Source organism: Parasteatoda tepidariorum, chromosome 2, assembly GCF_982258835.1.
Source record: "Parasteatoda tepidariorum strain Cologne lab strain chromosome 2, Ptep-v5.0, whole genome shotgun sequence".
Taxonomy (NCBI): Eukaryota; Metazoa; Arthropoda; class Arachnida; order Araneae; family Theridiidae; genus Parasteatoda; species Parasteatoda tepidariorum.
In genome coordinates, this window is record NC_141756.1 from 88,151,357 (window position 1) to 88,177,435 (window position 26,079).

General features: G+C 30.4%; 1 protein-coding gene across 2 annotated transcripts in view; it reads left to right on the forward strand.

Annotated features, from left to right (window-relative positions):
• The window catches only part of LOC107457288 (serpin SMSB4-like), a 29,566-nt gene extending 5,627 nt beyond the window's left edge, over window positions 1-23,939 (forward strand). The window contains exons 1-2 of one of the 2 annotated variants that reach the window (XM_016075424.4): window positions 7,008-8,242; window positions 22,055-23,933. In XM_016075424.4, coding sequence (XP_015930910.3) covers window positions 8,228-8,242; window positions 22,055-23,299 — 1,260 coding nt within the window. In that variant the 5' untranslated portion in view covers window positions 7,008-8,227 and the 3' untranslated portion in view covers window positions 23,300-23,933. Of the gene's footprint in view, window positions 1-7,007; window positions 8,243-22,054 lie in introns of those variants that run through there. The other variant, XM_087157695.1, reaches the window with a different exon arrangement.
• The last annotated feature ends 2,140 nt before the right edge of the window (window positions 23,940-26,079 follow it).

Below are 26,079 nucleotides of genomic sequence, written 5' to 3' on the forward strand. Positions count from 1 at the left end.
ATACAAAATAAATATTAAAATTTTTAAACCATTACTACCGATTAACTATTGTTAAATAAGTTATTCGACAAAAAATATTCAAGCTTTAGTAGTTATCAAAAAGTGAATAAGTAGTATTTAAAAATAAGTTTGTACATGAAGTTTTAATAGTTACTCAGCAAAATCATCAAGTTTAAATTTTTTCTCAAAAGAGTTAAAAATTAAATCTGGAATTAAAATCTGTGTATTACAGTCAAAACTTTTGCAGGTATTTTACTTGAATAATTGTTAATTTTGATGTAAAAATTTTTTTTTTATCGTCGAAAAAGAAAAATGATTGCAAAGCAATAATGAATATCTGGGAGCATGAGCAGGGGTCATCTTAGAGTAACATATATTTGCTTAAATTCAGTCAAAATTATAAAACTGTTTAAATTAAAGAATAAATAGTATAGCTGGTTAAGTAGCCTAAGGACAACCATTCTAAGTGAGTAAATGATCATCTTCCTTTAAAAAAAAAAAAAAAATAATAATAATGAAAAACGTACATCACATGTTCGAATTTCGATGCTAAATGTAAGAACATTGCTCTTGAAGTGTGAATTGGAATAGAGTGCAAATTTATTTAAACCAGGCAAGCGTCGATGCTAAGTTGCTTGGATCTCATTCTGATGAGCTTCAACTTGTACTTTTTGGATAGTACTTTTAATAGCAGAATTTAGGGGTTAAGGTACTGATCTGTTATTACTAAAGACCGGAGTTCAATATCCAGGGGTAGCTTGAAATCCATTCAGCTTCAAATCGACGGGTACCAGCTTGTATGAGTAATAAAGACATCATTGTGAGCAATGTGAAACATACATTGTCACAATTATGTCGTAGGCAACGGGGTTGTGTCACCTCTATTACCCCCTCAACGGTCTGTGGTTTTATTTGATTCTTCAATTTGAATACTTTCGAATAATTAAAAAATGATAATAATGGCAAAATAAATCGTTTTTTTTTTCTTTTTAAATTATTCTGAGAGACTTTTATGCATTCCTCTTAGAGTTGCACTAGTATACTGCAGACCACAAATTATTAATGACGAAGAGTATTACCTTAACTTCTTGATAAAATATTACGACAATATTCTCAGATGTGAGCATACTGTCGAATTGTCAATTGAATCGATCTCTCTCGTGTTAATTTTGCACTGAGAGATCTTTATGAATTCTTAGAGCTGCACACATGCTGCACTAGTACATCACCAACAAAAATTTCGAAAAGATGGAAAGTTTATCATGATGCCTTGATTAAAGAATTCTCTGTTTTTCTTGAACTAAGATCGAGTTCAAAACTTAAGTTATGTATGTATCCTGTGATGAAATGACAACAACACGAAACAAATAAATCTATTTTTATCCTAAATCTGTTCTATAATGCAGTTGGTATGACCAAACTTTTTATATGCTACCTTTTCTCAGAAATACAACTAAATAGGATATTATATTAATTAACTAATAAAATTTATAAAAATGAAATCTAATTAAACATGATTGAAATTTTTTTAATATTTCTAGATTAAAAGGCTCAAAAACTTGAAATTCCTTTTACAATATTATAAAATTTCCTTCTAAGCTTATTCACAACAATAATACGAGTAAAGTTAAGAATTTTTATCCTTTGCAAAGCAATACGAGCCGTGGTAGCCCAAAGGTAAGAGCATCAAAATTCGGTTCGAAGAGGCCGGGCTGCTAATTTACAATCCAGCGGTTTTTAACAATTTGCTCTCTTTTTTGGAGTTTTTTCTTTGTTATAATTCTAAAGCAAGCTTTTATTACTTTCAAAATTTGTTACCTGAACCAAAAAAGGTCAAGAATGACGTTGTTGTTTCCCAATTTTTTTTAGAAAATACCAAATTGAAAAGTCATTCGTTAAACGCCGCTGGATTGAAAAATCACTGTCCGGGTATCATGGAACGCAGTATCATGGGTACTGAGGTCAGGAGAAAATTACCTTCCTCTTCAGAGAGCTATATCTAAATTGTGAAAGTGGCCTCATGACTGAGTGGTGCTGCAATCTATCCGGAGGGGATGGCTCTGAGCTAAGTCGCACTATTACTCTAGCGGTGCTCTCTTATCAGAGGAAAGACGCTCTTTCCTGGTTAAATTCGCTAGACCATTGGCTACATATTCCGTGAAAGAAGATATTATTTGGTAAACCAAATTAATTTATAATAAAACTTATTAAACTAAATTTCTTCAATACAATCTCTTGCTAAGGAAATCACAGCATTGTTTCTGAAGAAAAAAAACTGGTTTTTCGTTCCGTTAATTTTTTGGGAATATTTCGTTTTCTTTAACTACTAAGGCTAAGACAATTTAAAAATTTTCATGATTTTAATAAGTGAGCGAGTAGAACTTTTCCTTAATAATTAATTAATCATTTTAAGTTAGGTATACTTTTTTGTAATTTTTCGGTTTTTGGAAAATAATACATTGAAGATACATTGTCTTATTTTACCCATTTTTTGAAGCTAATTTTAAATCTATTTCTTTAGAATTAACAAAAATTTTACGAATCACTAGAAAAAGCTTATTCCCCCCCCCCTAAATGTAAACAATAAACACTTGTGACCGAGCTCTCGAAATTTAATTATTTAGAATTCGTACAACATTAACAATGGAAGAGAATAAGCAAAAGTTGCGGGAAAAGTGGTTAAAATATGAAAAGAAATGAGGCAAAAAATAAATAAATACAGAAATACGAATTATAAAGTCTTATTTTTCAATGTTTAGTCAAGATTTAAACTGTTAATTAAACACTGCAAAATTATGTCTTCGTTTATCAAGAAAGTATTGTTATGTGATTTGGCCATTGCTTAACTCAGTCGTACATATAATTACTTTGTCTGTAATTCGACATGAAATTTAAGTTCTTTCATATAAACTTGAAGAAGAAATCGTAGGAAGCTATGTGGGAAGAACAAGACATTTAAAGAATTTTAATGACAAAAAAGAATAAAATGTGTGCTACTTCTCAATCAGACACACCTTGAAAATGCAAGTCACGGACATCTTTGTTGTCAGCAATTGACACATATGTTTGTCTATAGCTATGGGCAGCACAGTAGATTATTTAAGTCATTGAAAGCAGGGTTGTATAGAGTCATTGTATAGAGTATAGAGTCAGAGAAAATTTTGCAGGAATTGGAGTCTGAAAAATTTGCTCGCTTCCGACTACGTTTGGTTGAAATAAGAAACTGTGTTTTTGATCTTACGAAAATTATTTAGGCAAATATTTATTATTAATACGTGAGAAAAATTAGTAATCAAATTAATATTTTGACTATTATTTAAATAACAACTTTTTAAAAATTTAAATAATTACATTCAAAAGTTAAGTTCATGTTTAATTTAACTTTTGAAGAAGTACATAAATTTCATTTTATAATAAAAAGTACATATAAAATAATCAAATTAATTAGTCAATTTGAAAAGTTAATTAAAAATATGTGGAAATAAATTCTATGCATTATTTGCAATATTTTTTTCCTGTTTTTTATCTGTAACTTTCGTAAAAATGAGGAAAGTCAAAGAATAAAAAAAATTCAAACGAATTGAATTGGTTAGAGAGGTAACTGTATTAACGGTATGATCATTATGATTGTTAGAGAGAAAAATTTTTGAACTGTTTCAAGTAAGTTAGATAGGAAGTATTTAACAAAAAAATTGTAGTAAAAATTATATTTGAATAACTTATGTCTGTTTTCAGTTCAATTTTATTAAATTTAAAATATTTTTTTAGTGATATAGCATAATATGACAATTTAAGTTACAGACACCCGTTTTTTTTTTAAATTTCAGATTTATAACAAATGAAATTCGAGGATGATAAGAAATTTCTGGTTCTGACATTAAACTCGTGTATTTTAGAATTAATTGTTTGGAGGGGGGGGGGGAAATTAAAAGTCAGTATTTTGATTTCAATTATAATTGCATTGTTAAAATTTTAGTTTTAATATGATGAATATTTGCAGACCTTACAAACTCCATTAACAGGCAAGTACAGCCTAATATATGCCTATAAAAAATGCTCACGATGAGATTGAATTTGTTGATTGAATTTAATTGCTGCATTTAGCTCATTTTATTTTTAACTAGTCTTTCTAATCATTTTATACGTATAAAAATTTATGAATACCAAGCAAATATTAAAAAAAAAGAAAAACTAATCTAAGGGAGAAAGAAAAAAATTCTATGGTGTAGGAAATAATAAAATAAAAATTCATCCCTTCAAAATACAAAAAATAATTTAGCTGAATTAATTCACTATTTCATTAATTCATAAAAAAAAATACATTCAAATAATCCAATTCGACCTCAAAACCACGCAAAAAGAAACTTGTACTTGGTCCTTGAAAGAGAGGGAAAAGTTTGGGGAATTTTCATTTCCTCGTCAAGTCTCAAGGGTTGGGCAAGAGAAATTGAATAGAAGTAGAGACGGTGAATAATTGATGTTGATTATCTGCGTGAGCTGGCGAACGCATATGGAAATAATAAAAGAGAAAATATCAAGAGAGGAGGGATGGAGAGCATGTGATATGACACCCTTGTCAAAGCTTAGTTCCATTTCGAAACCGAAAGAAGTAGCAAAGGCCAGACAAAAGCATCAATGTCTGTTTGGAAAATTACTATTTGTTTTACATAATTATCAGAGGTACTACTAAATACTTAACAATTATTTAAGAATAAATTCGTTAATAAGGATTCGTGGTATTGAAGCAAACTTAAGAATAGCAATTAAATATAATAATAAAGAATAGCAATTTGAAGAAGACAAAAAAAATTATTATCAAAATAATTATGATTAAAAATTAATGCAGTTTCCTTGATGCTTATTTAATGGAGAGAAAAAATACAGTTTAAATGAAATTCGTATGGTTAAATATTAAAAATACATAATTTATCTTTTCCATTAGGAATGTAAAAATTATAAGTGAAGAAAAAATTTAATTTAATCATCATTTAAAAAATAAATATGAAGATTCTAAATATGAAATATTTTTAAGATCAATTTCAAATATGAAGTAGTATTTATTTGGTTGAGAAACCGTTTATTGGCATAACCATGGCGTTTATGTAACTTGTTTGATTTCAGCAAAATTGTAAACTCAATACCTTAGCTTTTATTCTATAAAATCTTTTATAGTTTATTTTCATTGTAGTAGATGCTACGTCACTTGCTTGCTGTTGCTAGCTAATCCTCGAAACTGTTTGCGCAGTTTTTACCGGATAGTTTCGCGATCTGAGGTTGATTCTTTCATCGATCTAACTTGCAAAAAGACGGATTATTAATCGAATTAAGTAAAGTCGAGTAATAGAATGAGATAAAATATCAAGGTTAAGCAACTGAACAATTTTATTAATAAAAACTAATTGAAAATTTAAACTAAGTGAGATTGACATTGTTATTCTTCTGATATAGAATTATGCTGCTGCGAAATAATTGTTTTCTCCGAGTTAGAATAAGTACACTGTTATAGATTTCGTAGAATAGAAATATGCAGAGCAAAAAAATAAATAAATAAAATAACAATAAATAAATAAAATTAAAATAAAAAATTCACTTTAATGATCTGATATTTAAATTACATATTTGAGGCTCGTCAATCATCAATTTCCAAGCCGTGGTGGCTCAGGGGTGGCTCCCAATGAGGTGAACCGGGTTCAAATCTCAGCGATGGCTGGTCGATATGAATTCCGCATCCGGCTTGCACCAACCGCAGTGCTGACGTAAAATATCCTCAGTGGTAGACGGACGGATCATGGGTTAGAGTCCCCTTGCCGTCAAGCCGACCGTGGGAGGTTTTCATGGTTTTCCTCTCCATGTAACGCAAATGCGAGTTAGTTCTAATTAGAAAGTCCTCCACGACGACAAATTTCTCCCAATACTTGATCCAGGAGTTTCCTTGTCTTCTGGATTGGGCTCAAAATTACAAGGTTATGGAGCTGAACATTCGTAGTCGTAAACTCAAAATTGGTTCGACTTTTCAACGATGGTTATAAAACAAAATAAAATCATCAGTCACCAGATCGTCAATCTCCAGAATTGCTTGCGAGGATCTTTTCAGATTTCAGCAGCTGTTTTAAGCTATATAACTATATAAAATCAGAATTAAAAAAATTGAATCGAAAAACCTAAATGAAAAATCAAATTTAGAAATTTGAAAAATAATTTTTTTTTTTTTTAAATATTACCCTGCAGTAAATACGTTTAAATTATCAAACTCAACCTGAAAGAAAATAAAATTAAAGTGAGATAGATATTTTTAAAAATTCAAATCGGAGGGATTTAAATCGAAGAAAAATTCTTTACAAACGAATGAAAATATGTACAAAATCGAAAATGGAAGAGGATAGCTTAAGAATTCCTGATATTTCGAAGTTACTAGCAAGAATTCCAGGATAATCTGGTCACACTCAAGCGTCATTTCGAGGAGAGGGGGAAATATATATATAAAAAAAAGCAGGAGAGAATTTAAAACTGTCGATATTAGTTTACATAAATCTAAGCCCCCTATTATAATAATATCCCCCAATTTTTTTTTTAAAACTGAAAGCAGAATTTTTGAATATGTGCCCGTTCAAACAATGGAAGAAGTACGAACTTTGTTGTTAATCTTTCGGGATCAAATAAAAAAAAAAAAAAAGGATTTTTTTTTAAAAAGTTGAAAAGTTTTTATTTATGCATATGTACATATTTTTTTTATTTGTTAGTTTTTCTTTCGCTATTTATCACGCCTAAATTTTTTTTTTTTTTATCGTTTTAAAAACTCAAACATTTATTTGAAAAACCAGCTAAGACAGCTTGTTTTTTTTTCCTGCTGTTAATAGTTTTGGCAAAATTGAATTACGTGACGAAAAGAAAAAATATTTTATGTAAAATAATTATCGCTCAAAAACTTATGACAGCTCCTCTTTCATATAAGAATGTTCCTGATACCTTTCCTTAGATGTGTGTAAATTTTAATATATTTGTCTCATCTCGAATAATTTTTGAATGCGAAGCACGACCTGAAATCATGTCTTTATGAAACTGCCGTGGATTCGGTAGTAACTTTTGTTTTTTAATATAGAAGGAAAAACTATTTCTGTACTAAACTTCGCAAAATTTTGATTAACAATATTTAAAATGGGCACAATATTGTGGCTTAAATTATAATCTTAAGGTTCAATGTTCAACTGATATTTTTAGGATTGTAGATAAAAATAAAAGACTTGCAATATTGCGCTATCGCTGGGATTCGAACCTGAGTATTGTGGTAATAGGTTCCGAATATATTGAGATATCATGTTAATAGGTTTTAAAGACCTGCTGAAATCGAATAGTACCGAAATGTAATTAATTAAAGGTTTTACAGGATGTATATGTTTTATATTTTTATAACTTTATTTTATAAAGATAACCACCATTCATAAAAAGCAAAACTAAAATACATTAGTATCAAATGAATGAGCAAAGTGATTGGAAAGCAGCTTTGTTGGGTTGTCGAGCGCAGCGAGCGAGGGGTGGAGCTCCCTAATATGATATAATCTAGTAATTCTTTGTTGGCACCAAAGAATTTCCTTCACATCATTTTGTTTTTGTAACTGTATTTAATGATCGATGATAGAAAATTTAGCATTGAAATTCCACCAAAATATGACCTAGTTTACGCCTTAAAAATTTATATGAAAACAAAGGTAACATAAATTTTAATTCATTGTCAAATAGGAATTCTTTTAATGAAGCTTTATTTTTTTTTCCTGATGCATTTTTTATTTACAATACATATTTATCTACCGTGAGTATGTCTGCCTCGTTACCAAATGAAAAATGATCCTAACTTCTCGCGTCACTCAAAACATGAATGAAAAATTAAGTGCAGACAAGGTCAGATAATACGGATGTACTCCGCATATTTACTCCAAGATATCTTGGCGCAATTAAATGAGGTGTTTAAAACATACTAAATCAACAAGATTCTTAATTAGGTTAAACAGTTGTTATGAGAAGAAGAAAGAAAAATGTTTCCCGCCTTTGTGAATCACGTGATGGTTAGGTCAAAGCCTTTGAGGTACCTGAAAGATATCTTAACAAAAATTTTCACGTTTAGCGGAAAAACTGTAACAAGGTATCAAAATTACAAGCACATCAGTTGAAAGAGAAAACGCATGGAGTAGAAAAGAAAGTGGAAAATGTTAATAAGAACTGGTTCCCTATCATGACACCAGGACAAGTAAGCAAATTTTATTACTTTATACATTTCCTGAAACCAAACACAATCAAGCTAAATGTATGATTCTAATTTTTACATTTATTTGTAAGGTAGATCGTGAAAATTTGATATTGTATTGCTATTCTATTATTCTATAAACAGCTGGGAAGGGCTAACACAATCTGAGGTGGTAACACTATTCTAAAATCCTGTTGAGATACTAATTAAGTGTTAGTAATATAATTAAGTGGTTAAGTAAATAAATTGTGTGGATTTATTGTTTATGGCACCTGGTAAAATAGTGATGCTCTATAATTCCATATAGTATCCCACTCTAATGTGTTAGAAGATGGTGAAATCCTGTTGAGATGTTTAAGAGCTGTAAATTCGCTTCGTAGATTATTTTTTTCATAGCCAGTGGTAGCATAGTAATACCATATAGTTTCATATAGTATTACTATTCTGTTGCTCTCTAATGATGGGTAGCATGACTGGGTACTGCTACCAGACTCTAATGAGGTAGCACAATGGTAAAATAGTATTGGGATACTAATTGAGAGCAATTAATTAGTCATCTAGATTAATTGCTTATTGCCCTTGGTAGAAAAGTGATACTACATAATTTCATGTAGTACCACACTCTAATGTGGTAAAAGACGGCAAACTCCTGTTGGGATGATTAAGAGCTGTAAATCAGATGTGTGGATTAATTAATTGTTCATGGCCAGTAGTAGAAAAGTAATACTATACAATTTCATGTAGTACCACACTCTAATGTGGTAAAAGACGGTAAACTCCTGTTGGGATGATTAAGAGCTGTAAAACAGATGTGTGGATTAATTAGTTGTTCATGGCCAGTAGTGGAAAATTTTGTTGACACAAGGGGTGATTAAGAGCTGTAAATAAGATGTGTGGATTTATTGTTCATGGCCCATGGTAGAATAGTAAGGTAGAATTATACTACATAAATTTGTATAATATCAGCATTCTGTTATTTTATAAATGGATAGGTAAGGCTACCACACACTAATGTGGTTGCCTTATTTATCCATTTATAAAATAACAGAATACCACAAACAGCTACCACACACTAGTGTGGTAGCTCGATGGCAAAATCCTGTTGTGATGATTAGTCGTTGAAAATTGGCTGTCTAAATTTATTTTCATGCCCAGTGGTAGAATATAAATTTTATGTAATTTCATTTAGTGTTACTGTTCCATTACTCTATAAATAGATGGGTGAGGCTACCACACTCGACTGTCGTACGTAGCACGGTGGTGAATTCCTGCTGATATACTATTTAAGAACTGTAAATTAGCTGAGTGGATTTATTGTCACGGCTCTTAGTAGAATATATCATATAATTTCATAAATATTTTATCACTTTATAAATAGTTGAGGATAGAAACTTTAATGGGGTAGCCTGATAATTTATGCCTGCGGAGAAGTTTAAGGTTATCATCACGTTTTTCGACTTGAAAGTGATGTATCCCAATTTTTAATTCTTAATAAAGTTCAACTGTTGTATAACAATTTTTATTGTTATTCTAGCTGAAATTCTATTTTTATGATTTTTCAAACACTCTACGTACCATTTATCACTATCTATTTCTTTCGGGTTCTTTTTCTCTAAACTGCAAATTTCAACACAAATGGAACATTTTCCCATAAAACTACTGCTTAAATAAAGCTGAATTTCGGTATACATGTTTATAATAATATTTAAATTACTTTAATACTTTCGCTGAATTATTTATTCAAAATTTTTTTTGACTATGATAGTGAGGCTTTTCTCCTTTTAGTAATTCATTTTTATTCAGGAATCTTTGTACGATGCCTCAAATCTCAACCTGGGGGTTGGGGAGGTATTCCCTCTAAGGGGAATTTCACAGTTACAAAGGGGGAAATGAGGTCAATCTGATTACTCTTAGTTTTTACTGCAGACCCCTTTGTATCATTAGAACATCAATTTAGATAATGCTCTCCCAAAATCTCTGATAAGAAGATAAATTTAGCTCCAAACCCATTATGTATGAAAAAGTTCTTGACATTTTGAAAAATGAGTTTTTTGGATTACAAATGATCTCTACGCAAAGAACACATTTGAAGAAAAATCAGCCACAGAATTTCGGTCTTCAGTGTGTCAGTCTTATCCACAAGCAGTATTGGTTCCATGCAGGGCATTGGTTCCATGCGTGTTGACTTATCTTTGCGATTCAGACTTGACTGCGTTGCAAATAAAATCAACTAAAGGAAATAGAAAGTTGAAAATGACCTGTGTTTGGTCTTTTCCTGTGCTGCGTCTATTTAATTATAAAAAAAGAAGTGACCAACAAAGTGCTGGTTTGCTATAATAATACTTTTTTCTGATAATTGAAATATTATTAATTCTATTTTGTTTAAATCATTAGTTTGCTATGCTAATGGAAAGGAAAGCAATTAGTAAATAGAGATTTTCTATACTTTTGTTTTAAAACGTGTTCAAAATTCATCAAAATCTAAATAAGTATAGTAAATATGTTTTTTTTTTAAAATTCTTTAAGAGGGGATGAGTTTCTAGCAATAATGAAAAGCCGGAATTGGATCAAAAGAGAAAATAAAAGAGAAAGGGAGCCACTATTCTAAGTCAAGCAAATATTTTCTACAAAAAAACTGGCATTTGAAATGTTCAACTGCACTTAATTTTTCGATACTTTAAATTATTTATGTTAAGGAAAGAGAGTTTGCCATGGAAGGTATTTTCCACGGTATAGTGCCCTCTCAAGAGTTGTATATTGATTGTATTGAATGAACGATCAAGGCTAGTGATAGAATAAAATATAAACATCAGTTTTACTATAGTTCAATTATTTTGGAAAAGACAAAAAAAAATTATAATATAGACATCCGGGTAACATAAAGATAAGAAAACTAGAGCAAGCTTACTGCTGTCAAACTATACAGGATGAAAAGATAAAATACAATATTAAGTGAGAAAACAAAAGTGATTTTCATTAAACAATCTTGTTTTCCAAGTGTATGGATCACATTATAAATAAAAATATCAGATCAATCGGGCTAATGAGATAAAAATCTGAACTTTCACGATTATTATTTTTTTTAGCTGTTGTGAATGTGCAACAAAATATTGTTTACTGTGTTTTTATTTTGTCTTCCTCTGCTCATGTATAAAAGCATTGAATACCCAAAAATAAAACTTACAAAAACTAAAACCATGTTTCTTACTAGCCCCAATAAACGGAGGTAATATATTTATTTCAAATAATTTTTAGGCTCTATAAATTTGAGAAACATGTCTGAAATACTTTAGATTTATCGTTTCAGCTGTAGAATTTCAATTTTTTTCATCTTTCATTATATCTTAATTTTTTTTATTTATTAAATAAATGATATACTTACAGCACATTTTAAATTAAATCATTTAACAATTTGCATTTGATCGATGTGATATCCTCACGCGCCTATATTTTTTAAACAAAATGGAATCTCGAACGAAAAAGCTCCTAAATAAGCGATTTAAACCAAGTAGTTTTTGAACACTGTATACTCTGTATGTGCACAGTTTTGAACATGAATATTAAATCGCGAAAACATTCCATGACAAAGTGCGCATGAGCAGTTTACCATTAATAATATTTTTGCATCAGCATTGTCATCGTCGCAAGCCGTGTGCAATATACCCCGATCAATATTCATTAAAACATAAATTAAAAAACAACTTTTTAATCATATTTGAATATGTATATTAATATCTCTTTTATATGTTTCGTATACCTCTTATACGTATATTAATTTTACTTGCTAAGGTTCTGCTTGATAGTGCCCGGAAAATACATTCTTGAAGTGAAAACATTGAACTGTATGAAAGCAATGCTCAATATTTTTATAAACAAAAAGGTGGAATCTTAAACAGAAAGCTCCTAAATAAGTGTGATTTAAACCTCATAAATTTTTCACCCTGTGCAATCTGTATGTGTACAGTTTTGAACAGGGAAATTTAAAATTTAATAGTAAATCGCGAAAACAACCCACTACAATGTGTCCAACAGCTAACACACATTATCAGCCTACCACTAATATTTTCCCATCTGTCTTGTTATCGGTGCAAACCGTGTGCAATATACATTATCCATTAGAACATAAATTTAAAAAAAAAGCAATTTTTTGATCGTATTTGAATTTGTATATACGTATATTAATATAACTTTTATACACCTCTTATACGTATATTAATTTTATTTGCTAAAGTTCCGCTTGATACTACCAGGAAGAAAAAAATTATTGAATTTGAAACACTGTACTGTATGAATCCAGCGCTTATAAATTACATTTGCTAAGACACAATTTGGTGGTTGCAATTTTCAAATTGATTTTGACCTAATTTAAAGGGCTAAATTCGAAAAAAAGTAATATTTAAGAAAATTTTAACAACTGTTTACTTCGAAATCAAATACACTGTATAACGTAAATAAGGTATAAACTCCAGATTAAGAAAACTCATGTAATAAAATCACAAGTTTATATTTATTAAGATAAATTTTACAAATTTTGTGTTATATTGCTGGCTATTCTAAATTTAGAAGTAAACAGATAAATAAAACTTTTCATTAATATTCTAATCCACTTCTGCTCTCAATATTTTACAATGAAAGAGACTATGGAGAAACCGTAACCAATTGCAAAAATAATTAGTGCGGGGATAGTGAAAGTTGGGACAGATGTTCTCTCTAGCCACCCGTAGCTACGTCACTGATATACATCCTTCTGGAATTTTACTAGCTACGTCACTGACATACATTTTTCTGGAATTTTAATACCTACAACATAATAACACTTTTCTCTAGCCACCCGTAGCTACGTCACTAATATACATCCTTCTGGAATTTTACTAAGCACAACATAACACTTTTTTTGCCTTTGTTGCAGCTAAAATCTTGATTGTTGATTCCATTGTCACAGGCATAAAAATGAGTTAATAAAAATGTTATGTTCATTCTCTTTCGTTAGGGTTAGTTAAATTATTAATCTCCTACATTAATTTTTCTTCTCAAATATACAGAAATTAATTATCCAGTTAGAGGCATAACAGGATTATCCCGGTTAATTAAAAGTCTATTTGTATTATGAAACTATATGACTATGGAATGCTTTAAAGAGCTGTAGTAGAACATATAGCACATAAAACTGGAAATAATAATGTTATTGGTAGTATAATTCTGCATACAAAACGGTTATTAATTTTATATGTATGTTTGTTATCTTTACATGTAAAAAGACAGCGTTAAAATAAAATTGTTTTATCGAAAAAAAAATCTATCATTAGTTTCTATTTCAAAAAGAGTTTACTATAATTTTTTTTTTTTTGTATCTAGCTAAAAGTCACACCTCACCATCCCTCGTAATTGCTTTTTATGCATCAACTCTTTTTTTTTCTTCGCAAAAACCTATATTTTCAATCAGAAACTAAGAAAATTTTGGTAAAGAACTATACAATTATTGGAATTTTATGTTCGCATATCTTGTGAAAGAAATATACAATTATTGTAGTTCCCTGTAGGAACATTTTGTCAATCGTAGCGAAATGAACTATTACCTGGATTTGAAAATAATCATGTGTACATGAAAAGAAAATTATCCTAAGTATTACAATTCATACGACTCTATAAGAAGAAATAAATAAGAAGTAATTTTACTCGTTAACTAGATTTATAACAGTTCAAAGAGGAAATGGTTTTCATAGCTCTGGTATTAAGTTTTTTTTCCAGCATAAATTTCAAGATTTATATTTGGCAACATCTAATCTCTTCCTCTCTCTTTGTTGCTTTTTACAACAATTCAAGCATAAGCTCATAAAATCAAAATCTCGAAAAAGAAAAAAAAAAACAATTTTATTTCCAACAATGGATAAATAGTCATTTAAGTAAAAAAAAATAAAGAAACAAGCACTTAAAATTGCAATAACTATCGACGAATTGGAATTAAAAAAAAAAAACTTGCGTTTAGTTTATAAATTAAAATTATATTTTCCGCACGTCTGATTTCAACTTAGTAAAAGCATTTCTAAGAGCGGCTGTCATGGTATTTTTTACTCACAAGTTTAACAATTAAACTTGTAAGAAAGAAAAGTCTTAAATTTGTAAGTAAATTTTTTACTAACAAGCTTAACAGTTATGTGACTTATATTCTCGAACAAATCATTGAATGTTAATTTTTTTTAATACTGCCGTACATTTTCTACACCCATAGTAATATCTCGCTTTTAAGCTTCATAGTTTTTACATAGCAAGACAAAATGTAATTTAAAGGAAAAAGGTACTTAAAATTGCGATAGCTTTCGAAAAATTTAGAAAATCGAGAAAAAAAAGCCTCAGGTTAAGTTCATAAATACGTCCTTTCAGTACGATAAATTTCAGCACTGAAGTTACTTTTCTATTGTCTGTAGATCGGCCCGCATGGTATTTTTTCCTCCAAGTTCAACAGTTAATAATAATTTTCGAACTAATTGTAGAATGTTTTTTTTTTCAATTCCTCGTATTCCCTGTATATTGCTTTTATACACCTTCACAATTTCAAGTTTCTAGAAAGCTGATTGTTTTTGCACAGCAAAACAAAATATAACGTCAAGTTGAACACCCAAAATAGCGGTGGCTTTTCGATTCCTCAATATAGCGAGAAAACAGTTTGGCTGAGTAAAATGAAACACCACACAATCGTTTTTTATATATCAATATCTAAAAAATAACTAATTGAATTTATAACTATTTAACTTTTATCCTTTAACTTTGTACTTTTTAAGGTTTGTTAAATAAATATTGATGACTGTGTTTTGTTTGCGCAGTTAGCTTATAAAAAGTTATAAATGAAACGCATTGAATGAAAAAAAAACAAAAAAAAAAAACAGTAATAAAATACCAGTATAAACTAAAATAATGTCAGGCTCATTATCAAAAATATTTTATACATAACATCTGATATAAAATATTTACGATACGAGGCATTGTAAATTCTAATCATAATCTTAATTTTTATCTCTTCATCAGCGGCAGTGCTATTAAAAGATGATTACGCAGAATTGTGTTAATTTCGCCAAGCTTTCATTTTCATTTAAAGACGTGAATGAAATTATTACCAATTATAAAAACGATATACATTTTACGTCTTGTTTGACGTCACCCTTAATGATCTCTTCTTGTATCGGTCGACAAGAAAAGACAAAGAAAAAACAGATAATAATTGAAGAAAATTATTTTCCTCGTCCAGGCTGTAAAAGTAGGTCAAGTACCCAGTAACCCTTACTTATGAAAACCAAGATTCGCTTTCGCTGACCTTATCTGAGAAAATATCACAACAATTGGCTTGTTACTTATTCAGAACACGCATCAGAATAGGAAAAAGACGATGAAGAAAAAGCGTTTTTAAGTGTTTTAAACAAAGAGAAAATTCATGCTGGATTTCTTAAGTCGTTCAAAAGCCTGATATACTTCTTTATTTACTTTTTTTTTTTAAATGCTAAAGGAAAAAAAAAGTGTTTTTAGATAGCCTGACGAAGGCACTTGAAATTTAAATCTTACAGAAGTAGCTTAATGCTTGTAAATGAAAACAAAATGAAGAAACGTCACTTAAAATTTAAAGTCGAAGAAGAAGCGTGTTAGTTTTAAATAAATGAAAACAAATATTGTATACAATGTTTGTTGTAAACATTGTATATGTTACCGTTTAAGTATGAAATCCGTTATTTTATAGAATACCTAGTTATTCTATGAAATAACTGATAGTGTCCGTTAAAGTGTAAAACTCTCTTGTATTTCATGGTTTAACTAGTTATTTCATAGAATAACGATCTGCAGCCCGTTAAAGTGTAAAATAATCGATATGCTACAGCTGAAAGTTTAGGTACTGGTCAGGGATTTAAAAAATGTTCGTGTAAAACCCAGTGTGTCAACAAAAAATGTTTGTTTTTTAGAAATAATGTTCTTTGTAATTCCAAGTGTCATTTTAGTAATCCTTGTTGTAACAAATGATTTTATGGTACGTTTTCATAAATACCATTTATACGCTGCATAAATTAGATAAATTGCTTCTTTTTCATTTTAATTGTCGATCATTAGTTTATTTATAGAATACCTAGTTATTTCATTTTAGATAAATTGTTTATTTTACACTTTAACTGTCTCTCATTAGTTAATTTATAGAATACCTAGTTATTTCATAGAATAACTAGTTAAAGTGTCAAATTAATAACATATTACACACTTTAACGGACACGATCAGTTATTTCATGGAATAACTAGGTATTCTATGAAATAACTGCATTATATACTTTAACGGTAACATATACAAGAAACTACATTGTGTATGGTACTGCCTCCGTAAGATGTAAAGTATGGACTGTACAGTGGAATAACTTTTGATCTAATGATTTTATTTTCACGTACTAGGATTTAATTTAAATGATTCCGAGAGTTTCAATTTAAATGTGCTAATTAATTAGTGCAGACGATACTTAAAGTTACAAAATCAGACGAAAAATATACCTTCGCTGAATAAGTATACCTATTTCGGATTCCTTTTACTCAAAATATGGGGAGGTCTGGAATTCACATCTGGGAATTCAGAAAATTCTTCCTCGCAATTATAAAACTCGTTTATCCAAAGAAAATTTCTCGAAAGTATATTTTATAATAATTATTATTTCTTTTTTTGTGAAAATATTGAAAGAAAATAATTGTTTTCGCTAATTTTTTATTATTTTATTTATTAACAGTCGAAAAAAGTTTGAACAGTAAGGATTAAAAATGTTTGCACAATTTTATGGAATATAGTTTTAAATGGTAAAATACAAAATTTGAACAAAATCATGGGAAAAGTTCTTGAAAAATCTAATTACTATTGTTGCACAAGCTCTTGGTTCAGAAATTATATCTATACAGTGATTTTGCCCTCGATGACGCATAAATAATTTAAACATGTAAAATGCCACTAACATCATCTTGTGTTAAAGCTTTCAAAGTGCTTACGGCTCTCTTTTGCAGCATCATTCCTCCAATATTTCATGAATATTCATAATCGCTTTTGCTTTTTGCAAGTAATATTCTACAATGAAAACCAGTATTGATGCACCGTTACCAACAGCAAAAATAATTAGTGCTCCGGATAAATCATGAATTGATATCTGATGCTTAGAGTCCGGAGTTTTTAAAGTTCCAACAAACTGAAGCCAAGATCGGTACATTTCATCTTCAAGTAGTTTTTGATAAATACCAGCATACTTAATTTTAACAATGACAGAATCGAGCTGTTTTTTGCAGCAGAACTTTTTACTCATACCCATCGCCATTCCAAAAGAAAAGGCCGTATCTTCGGAAATATACATTCTTGTGAATGGAGCTTTCCCAAATCTAAAATTGAGAAATGTTCTACTACCCAACTGTGCTGTTCGTCCATCAAAATGGTTTTCGGATTGCGATTCGGCGAATGTTAGGAACCAATCGTTCTTTATGATTGTGTTAGCCAAAAGTACAAGATCTTCTCGTTCGGTAGCAAGCAAACTTGGAATGGTAACAGTTCCTTTCAAATCAACTGCTCGATATTGGCCTTTAGAGGAAGCTACAGCCAAGTCGTGAAAATTTCTAATGGGATTTTCCCGTAAAGGCATGCTCAAAAAGGAGGAAAGCGCTCCAGAGTAACTCAACGACAAAACAAGCGAAGCAACCCACCAAGAGCCAAGGAGAAATCTATTGTAAAAATGGTCATCGATCAAAGGTTGATGTAGAATTGATCCGTAAAGATACAATAAACGTTCAAAGTACGATGGACCAGATGAAGAAAACCACCGAAATAATAAGGGAGCCACGAAAATGATGAGGGTTATACAACACCACGTGACAAGATCGAAAGGATAGAAAAACACATACTCTTTGGGTGTATATCCTGGCAAAGTAGTGACATAAGTTAATTCATTCACAGCGTATGGTTCACTAAAGTCAACAACTTCCAATCGTTCTTTTGTAGCTGTACTCCATAAAGTGAAGTCAGCCTCTCCTCTAAACACTTGGCCTATCATACCTGTCCAGTTACCGTCATCGGTCTTTCGGCCCCATTCATTATCAGGTGGTATATTAATGCTGTATTCAAAATTCAAAGCTTGGGCTAGAATATTTAAGAATTTTCCATCAGAACCTAATAGGTGAACGCGACCATCAGGACCTTCGTGTATTTCCATCACTCGTCGTAAAGGAACCATAGCTACAGTGATATTAGATGGAAATTTGGGAACCATTGCACCAAAATCACTTTTATATTTATTTGGCTACATTAGAGTATATGGCAATTCAGAGTTTGTGGTCGCTTCTTTTTTGAGAACAGAGGTAACGAAATGCGTGTTTAAAATCTTCATACAAAACAATAAAACAGATCTGTGTTGAATTATTAATTCACACACATTTCAAATTAGAGTTTTATTTTATGCCCACGTATCAATTATTGAATTCTAAAATACTTTTGTTACTTATTGGAAGATAATTTTGCGTGAGACACAGTGCTGCAATAAGTAGTATTGAACTATACTTAAACCAGAAGAATCCATTGCGAGGTTATTTTCCATTTTAAGTAGAGTTAAAGCTGTGTAGTGTATAGAGAAAACATTAGCGTAATGGTGAATGAAGATAAAAGTGCATCTAAATCATAGATATAATCCTAACGCATAGCGATTCCAAATTAATAACAGTATTTTTAGTGTTCTGTCAACTAATGTAATATTTTAAATATTTAAACATATCTTTTTATTTTCAAAGCTTTTCTTTCATCGTTAAGTAACTGTTACCAATACTTTTTATTCTTCTTTTTTTAAGGTTATCTTCCACGTTTATTCCATGAGGAAACGGAAAACAATATTTAATTTTTGTTTCCCACTTTTTACAATGAGTCTGATTTTAATATAGAATGTTTGAAAACAATTCTTTTCGAAATCTAAAAAACATATGTTATTTAGGGTGTTTCACAATGACCGCCTTTAATACATATTTTTAGAATCATGTCTACAGTAAAATAAAAGTAGAAACGCAACAGAAGTCTCAAAGAAACTGGTATATAAGGGGGAAAAAACAACAACAACTGAAATCTAACGAATCACTATTGAGAAAGGTGGGAAAACATTAAAACTTGTTTGATTGTTGATGGAAGTAGAGAGGAATTGAAAAGCTGTTGTTCGAAGCATCTAAACGTTCCATCAGGCTATTAACTGGTTTTGGAGTTTTTCAATCGATATTCCTTACTAGTAGATTTCGATAGCGCTTTTGTTCACTTCTTGCTTAAATATTTATTTTGAAAATCAATATCAAGTTCCCTGTATAATTTATACTTATGGGGAGAGAAAGTTTAAGCTACAAAATGTTTTCTTGAAAAATTTCGCAATAATGTTAAGAAATTTTATTGTTTGAATATTAGGGTTGAAATGTATAGTAATATTAAAATAACACTGACGGAATAAAATTAGAATGAGACAAGTTCCTTAAATTTCAGGAAGAAAAGTGATTCTATTAAACATAGTAAAATCAGAATAAACTAATGTGAAACAGCGTAAAACCGATGTTTTTTTCTTTAATTTGAAACAATAAATATAATTGTGCGAGGTTTTTTTTAAGCTTTGAAAAGACAAAATTTTATTAAATATCATTGTTGGAAAACAAAATCTTGGAAATATTCTAACAAAAATTGGCGGAATAAGGCGAAGTAAATTCTCAATAATAAGGTAGTTAATTTTTCAATACAGTAAAAGTCATATAGGATCCAACTAAAACCTATGCATGGTCTCCTGTAATGACTGCTCTTAATGTATATTTTTATTATCCTAATAGAAAATGAAATTCAAAAAAGATTGCTCATCCGAAGCTGTAAATTGGTATTTAGTTGTAGTTAATTTACGTCGCACTAGAGCTGCACAATGGGCTATTGGCGACGGTCTGGGAAGCATCTCTGAGGATGATCCGAAGACATGCCATCACAATTTTGATCCTCTGCAGAGGGGATGGCACCCCTGCTTCGATAGCCCGACGACCTATACGCGAAGTCGAGCACTTCACGGTAGAACAGTTTAACGAGGACCAATACCGCACACCCTCGATCCCTACGCAGACTGATCCAAGTGGTCACCCACCCGCACACTGACCGAAGTCAGTGATGCTTGACTTCGTAAATTGGTATTTAAGCGAGGCAAGAATGAAAATACTACCCAGACCTGTTTAATTGCCGGAAGAAGGCAAATCGATGATGAGGGAATATTGATGTTAATTGAAAAATCGATGTTTTCTATTCTTCTTAGAAGTGGTTTTGTAGATTTCGAAAGCGTTTTTGTTTTTTGCTCTCATTTATATTAATTTGCAATCCCTACTGCAGTGTTTCCCAAACTTATAACTTTTGTGTACCCTTTCTAAATTTTTCTTAACGCTGTGTACCACTACTAAAAAAATGAATGTATTTTTTGCTATAAAAAAATTGCCCAAAAGTTAAAAATCAAGACTGGCTGTTGACACCACTAATAATTAACTGTTAACTCTGCAAAAAATAGCCAATGGAAAAATACGTAATCGCAAATTTTCATGGATAGCTTTGCTTTAAAATAAAAGTTTTTGAAATTTCCGTTTGTTATACGATATTTCACATAAGAACGCGTACCCCCTCTAAACTGTTCCCGTACCCCTAGGGGTACGCGTACCACTCTTTGGGAAACACTGCCCTACTGTATGTACTTTTTTGACGAAGATTTGAACATAATTAAACGAAGTTTCAGAATCTATTTTAAAGGTTCCCTACTTTCTCTACCTCAAAGAGCACGTTCTAGAACACCATCCAGTCAGTGGGCACCATTTAATTTTTAAAGTTTAATTTGTAGATGAAATTAATATTTTTCTGTGGCACCTTTTTAAAAACTAAAATATTTTTTACCGTGTTTTAATACCGACAGGCATACTTAATACGATCAGCGGAAATCCACGGGTATGGGGTTGGGTACACCTGATTTGACTTATTGACAAAGTTTTTGCCGCATGAACATTAAATTATCATACGCTTTTTTGTACTTAATGTCCTAAAACAAGATCTCCCAAGGAGAGGGGAGGTCGGATAGATCTCATGACGGAAAAAAAATTTCTACAACAAACAATAAGTAATCAATATTTAATGCAAAAAACCACGAAAAAGTACTTAAATTTGCAATAACTCCCGAACCTAGGTGTATTCTGAACAAATGGGAATTTCCAAAAAACTCTAGTCAAAATTATAATACAAAATGGACATATTAGCACATTAAATTTCAACTCTGTAGTTACGTTTCAACCGATAGTAGATCCATGAACATGTTTTTTTTTCTTCAACTACAGGTCTAAAGTTATTAATTCTCAAACAGTAAAATTGTAATTATTTTTAATTTCATCGAACTCTCAACATATCTTCGTAATTTCAAGTTTCTAAGTTGCACAGATTTTGAGCAACAAAGCCAAAATGTAACGTAAAGCGAAGTAAAAGTGAGAAAAATTTGAAACACTTAAGATTGCAATAACTTTCAAATAAATTAGAGCTTTTTTAAAAAAAACTGTGTATTAAGTTTCATAAATAATAGTAATTTCAAGTTTTTAAGTCTTATAGTTTTCGGGCAGCAAACTAAAATGTTACGTTAAGTTGAACATCCAAAGTAGCGTCCCTGACGATTTTTGAAACTAAACTCCAGAATTCATGCGAATTTTGACAAAAAAAAGAGAAAATAGTGATTTAAAGAAATGAAAACTGTTTTAAAGACTGTATAAAAAATATAATAAAGTATTTTTTTGCCTCAACAGATTGGCCTATTACTGACGTTATATTTAGCAGCAGCTTATGGACAGTGCTTCAGAGAAAATGACTATGTTCCATCAAAACATCAGTTATTTATGGGCATGGAAGATTTCTTTGATGCATCAACGCAATTTAGTATCCGATTACTGCACGCACTAAATACTACCGAAAATACGTTCATCAGCCCATTCAGTGTATGGTCATCATTAATCTTAATATATCTCGGTTCCAAGGGGGCAACCGAAAAAGAACTCGAAGGTGTTCTGTCATTACAGGGATTTGAGAAGAATGTTGTTGCTTACAGCTACCAATCTTTAAAACTGTGGTTCACATCGAAAATAAGAACACCTTCCTCTGCTTTATCTTCATTCACAATGGTCAACCATTTATTTTTACAAAAAGATATAAAAATGAGAAGTTGCCTGCTTCCTTTCATGGAGGATGATTTGGCTTACGTAGACTTTTACCAAAATCCTGAACTAGCTAGGAGAGCCATTAACTACTTCATACAAAGACAAACAAAGAATAAAATAAAAGAAATACTCCCTCCAAGCAGCATTAAGCATTACACAGACTTTGTAGTGACAAGTACTATGCATTTCAAAGGAGTATGGCTTCAGCCGTTCCTGCCACAATCAACCCAAAGAGGACCCTTTTTTACCACCAATTTAGATTATAAATTTGTGGATATGATGGTCACGCGGGACACCTTTCTTTATGCTGACAGTGAAGAATTGCAATGCAGTGCCATAGAAATGCCGTACGCAGGAAGGTCTTTAACGATGGTCCTTATGCTACCAAAGAATAAAGCCCACGGAGTTCAAATATTGTCAAGTTCGCTAACCATGAGCAGGCTGGGGAATCTTACAGAGGACATGTTTCCGAGAGAAATGGTGGTAGTTGTTCCCAAGTTTCAGTTTGAAGACAGCTTTCAATTGTCCTCCACATTGATTAAAATGGGGCTGAGGAGTCTCTCGTCTGGTGCGCTAGAACTAAGTGGTTTTAGCAAGGATAGAGTTCTAAGAGTGAATTCTATCTATCATAAAGCAAAAGTGTCTGTAGACGAACAGGGCACTGAAGCAGCAGCAGCGACTGCAACAGCATTCGCCAGAAGTTCTCGGCCCACAAGAATAATTGAATTCATTGTGGATAGGCCATTTGTGTTTTATATCCGTGAAAATCATTCTGGTAGCATTCTTTTTGTGGGCATTGTTCGGAATCCTAAATATTTACAGTCAAGAGATCACTAGAGATGTTAATAAATGCAAAAATGATAATTATTTTTTCAGCCTAAAATAATATGGAAAATAACCACAAATAATAAAATCAGATTCCAGTAATTAGTCAAAAGAGCTGTCTAAAGCATAGAACTTCTAATGTTATTTTTTTGCTATTTATATCTTTAAAATAAACTAATTGCATAAATTAAACAAGTTGAAAAGTCTAAAAAATTATTTTCCAGCATAAAAATAATTTTTTAAAATTTTACTTTTATTACAATTTAATACAATGTTAGTAAATTTCATATGAAATAAGAGGTTATTCTTAAATTATGCTTAGCTTCTTTTTCAATATTTTTGACCCCTCCTCTCTTTTGGTACATCTCACTATATCCTTTACCACACATCAAGTTATATTATATACTTGCAGTTCAGAAATAAAGATCTATGCTATAGCTCATGTTTTAATGATTTTTGTGCACATGACAATAATGATTTGTGTACGTTTTTGTTAAAACATATGAAAAAATATAAAAATAAATTGTATAAAAATATTTAAAGTGTTATTTTTCTTTTTGCAAAAATGGATGACATCATACTTGTTTCAATTTCATGAGCTTTCAACCTTCATAAGTTGTGGAGAACCTTAAGAAAAAATTTCCAATGGGGTACCCATTTGTTACTACTATGTTATAACATAAGCTTGATTTTCAAAATTAGTAGTCAATAGTAATGAAAGCTTTAATACCTTTTTTTTCATGAAGAATAGTAAATATTTTATAAATTTTTCAGTACTAGGTATATTTATTCTACTTTATAATTCTTTAACAGAAAATCTTATCTAGCACCTGAATGAATTACAACTAATGATGTTGACTTTTACAAATGTTTTGAAAGTACTCCTCTGTAAGTACAATGGATATTATTTCGTAAACTGAAATTGTAAAAAATTAAATAAATAAAAGTACCTCAATTGGTTAACTGACAGATTGTGCATAGTTACTAACATAACAAAATAAAAATTATTTACAGCACTTAAAATTTCCATTATAACGGGGACTTTTATAATAAGGACACTTGCGATTATACCAAAATAAAACATGGTGAAAGCATTGCATTGAAAATATTACCAATAAAAATTCCCCTACTGCTTTTCTTTTCCTGTTCATAAATATATTGATTTTTCAATATTTATATGCACAGTGGCACGTATACTGCATGGAAAAAAAAAAGGACATCCTTAATAACTTTTGATCTAGCGATAGGATTTTCTTGTTCTAGGACTTAAACTGAATGGTTTGAGGGGATGACCTTAAGTATGTTAATTAATTAGTGCAGACGATATTTTAAGTTGAGAAATCAGACACAGAAACGTACTTTCTCAGAATAAACATAAATTTTTCCTCAACAGATTGGAATTTCTGACCACCAAAATATAGGGAGTACTTGAGAAATATTGTCCCCACAGTTTGGTCAGGAGAGAGATCCAAAATTTGGACCCTACAATTTCAATTATACTTTTTGCGTATTTTGCCACATCTCAAGAACTTTTTTAAAGAATTGAAAATTTCTTGCACAAAATTATAAAATTCATTTATCGAAAGATGATTCCATGCAAAAAATAAATTTTAGTAAGTATTTATTAAATAATAGTCATAAACTTTTTGAATTGTAAGGTATATTTTTGACTATCATTAAATAAAACAATAAATATTTATTAAAACTTATTTTATGCATGTAATAATCTTTCTATAAACAAATTTTTTAATTTTGTGCAAAAATGTTTCAATTTGTTTAAAAAGTTCTCAAGATGTGGCGAAATATGCAAAAATTAAAATTAACAACTTTGGATCCCTTTCCTAAACAAACTATGGGGACCATACTTTCTAGATTCTGGCTACTTCCTATACTTTGGGGGTCAGAAATCTTAATCCGTTGTAAAAAAAGGCATGTTTATTAACCCCTTAACAATCGGTTAATTTTCAAGAAAACGGACATAAAAGTGCCTATTTTTTTATCCCTGAAATATATATAAAAATATGCGCATGAACAATATATATATTCATTTTTAATTTGAAATTTTAAAAAAATAAATTTTTAGGAAAAGCCAACATTCAAGGTGATTTAAAGTTGGTTTTCCAGCAAGCATGGAAAATGTAAAAAATATGTGTTTCAAACATTAAAAAAGAATTTTATTAAACTTACGTATAATATAAATTAAGATTAGTAATTCTTTCCTGTGTGATAAATTTCAAAGCATGAGATACAGAGGTCAACGTCACAATCTGGACAGTAGTACCGAGTTTCCTTCCAACATCTCTCTTATTGTTTTCACCTGGTGTGTAAAATGAGAAATAAAATGTTTTCCGAACAAAAGAAATGAATTAGTTCTATTCTTATTAGCGCGTTACTACTGAACACCCCAGCCCGGAAATATCACGGGCGCGAGAAGGAAGGGGTTCAGAGAAAGTATGTTTTTACATCAGATTTCATAACTTAAAATATCGTCTGCACTAATTAATTAGCATATTTGAGGTCACCTCCTTAAACCATTAAGTGTGAGTCCTAGAATCTGAAAATCCGATCAATAGATCAAAGTTATTATTAAAATTTCTTTTCAATTTATCAGGGTGATAATTTCTTTTTTGGTGCACTGTACAATTATGCAGTTGGTTTGTTATAATGTGTTCTATATATCATATCAATCACACTAAAAATATTTTCAGCCCAGAGTAATAATAAATAGATAGTAAATTTTTTATCATATAAACATATTTAATATTACTTACAAAACATTTTAACCATTTGAC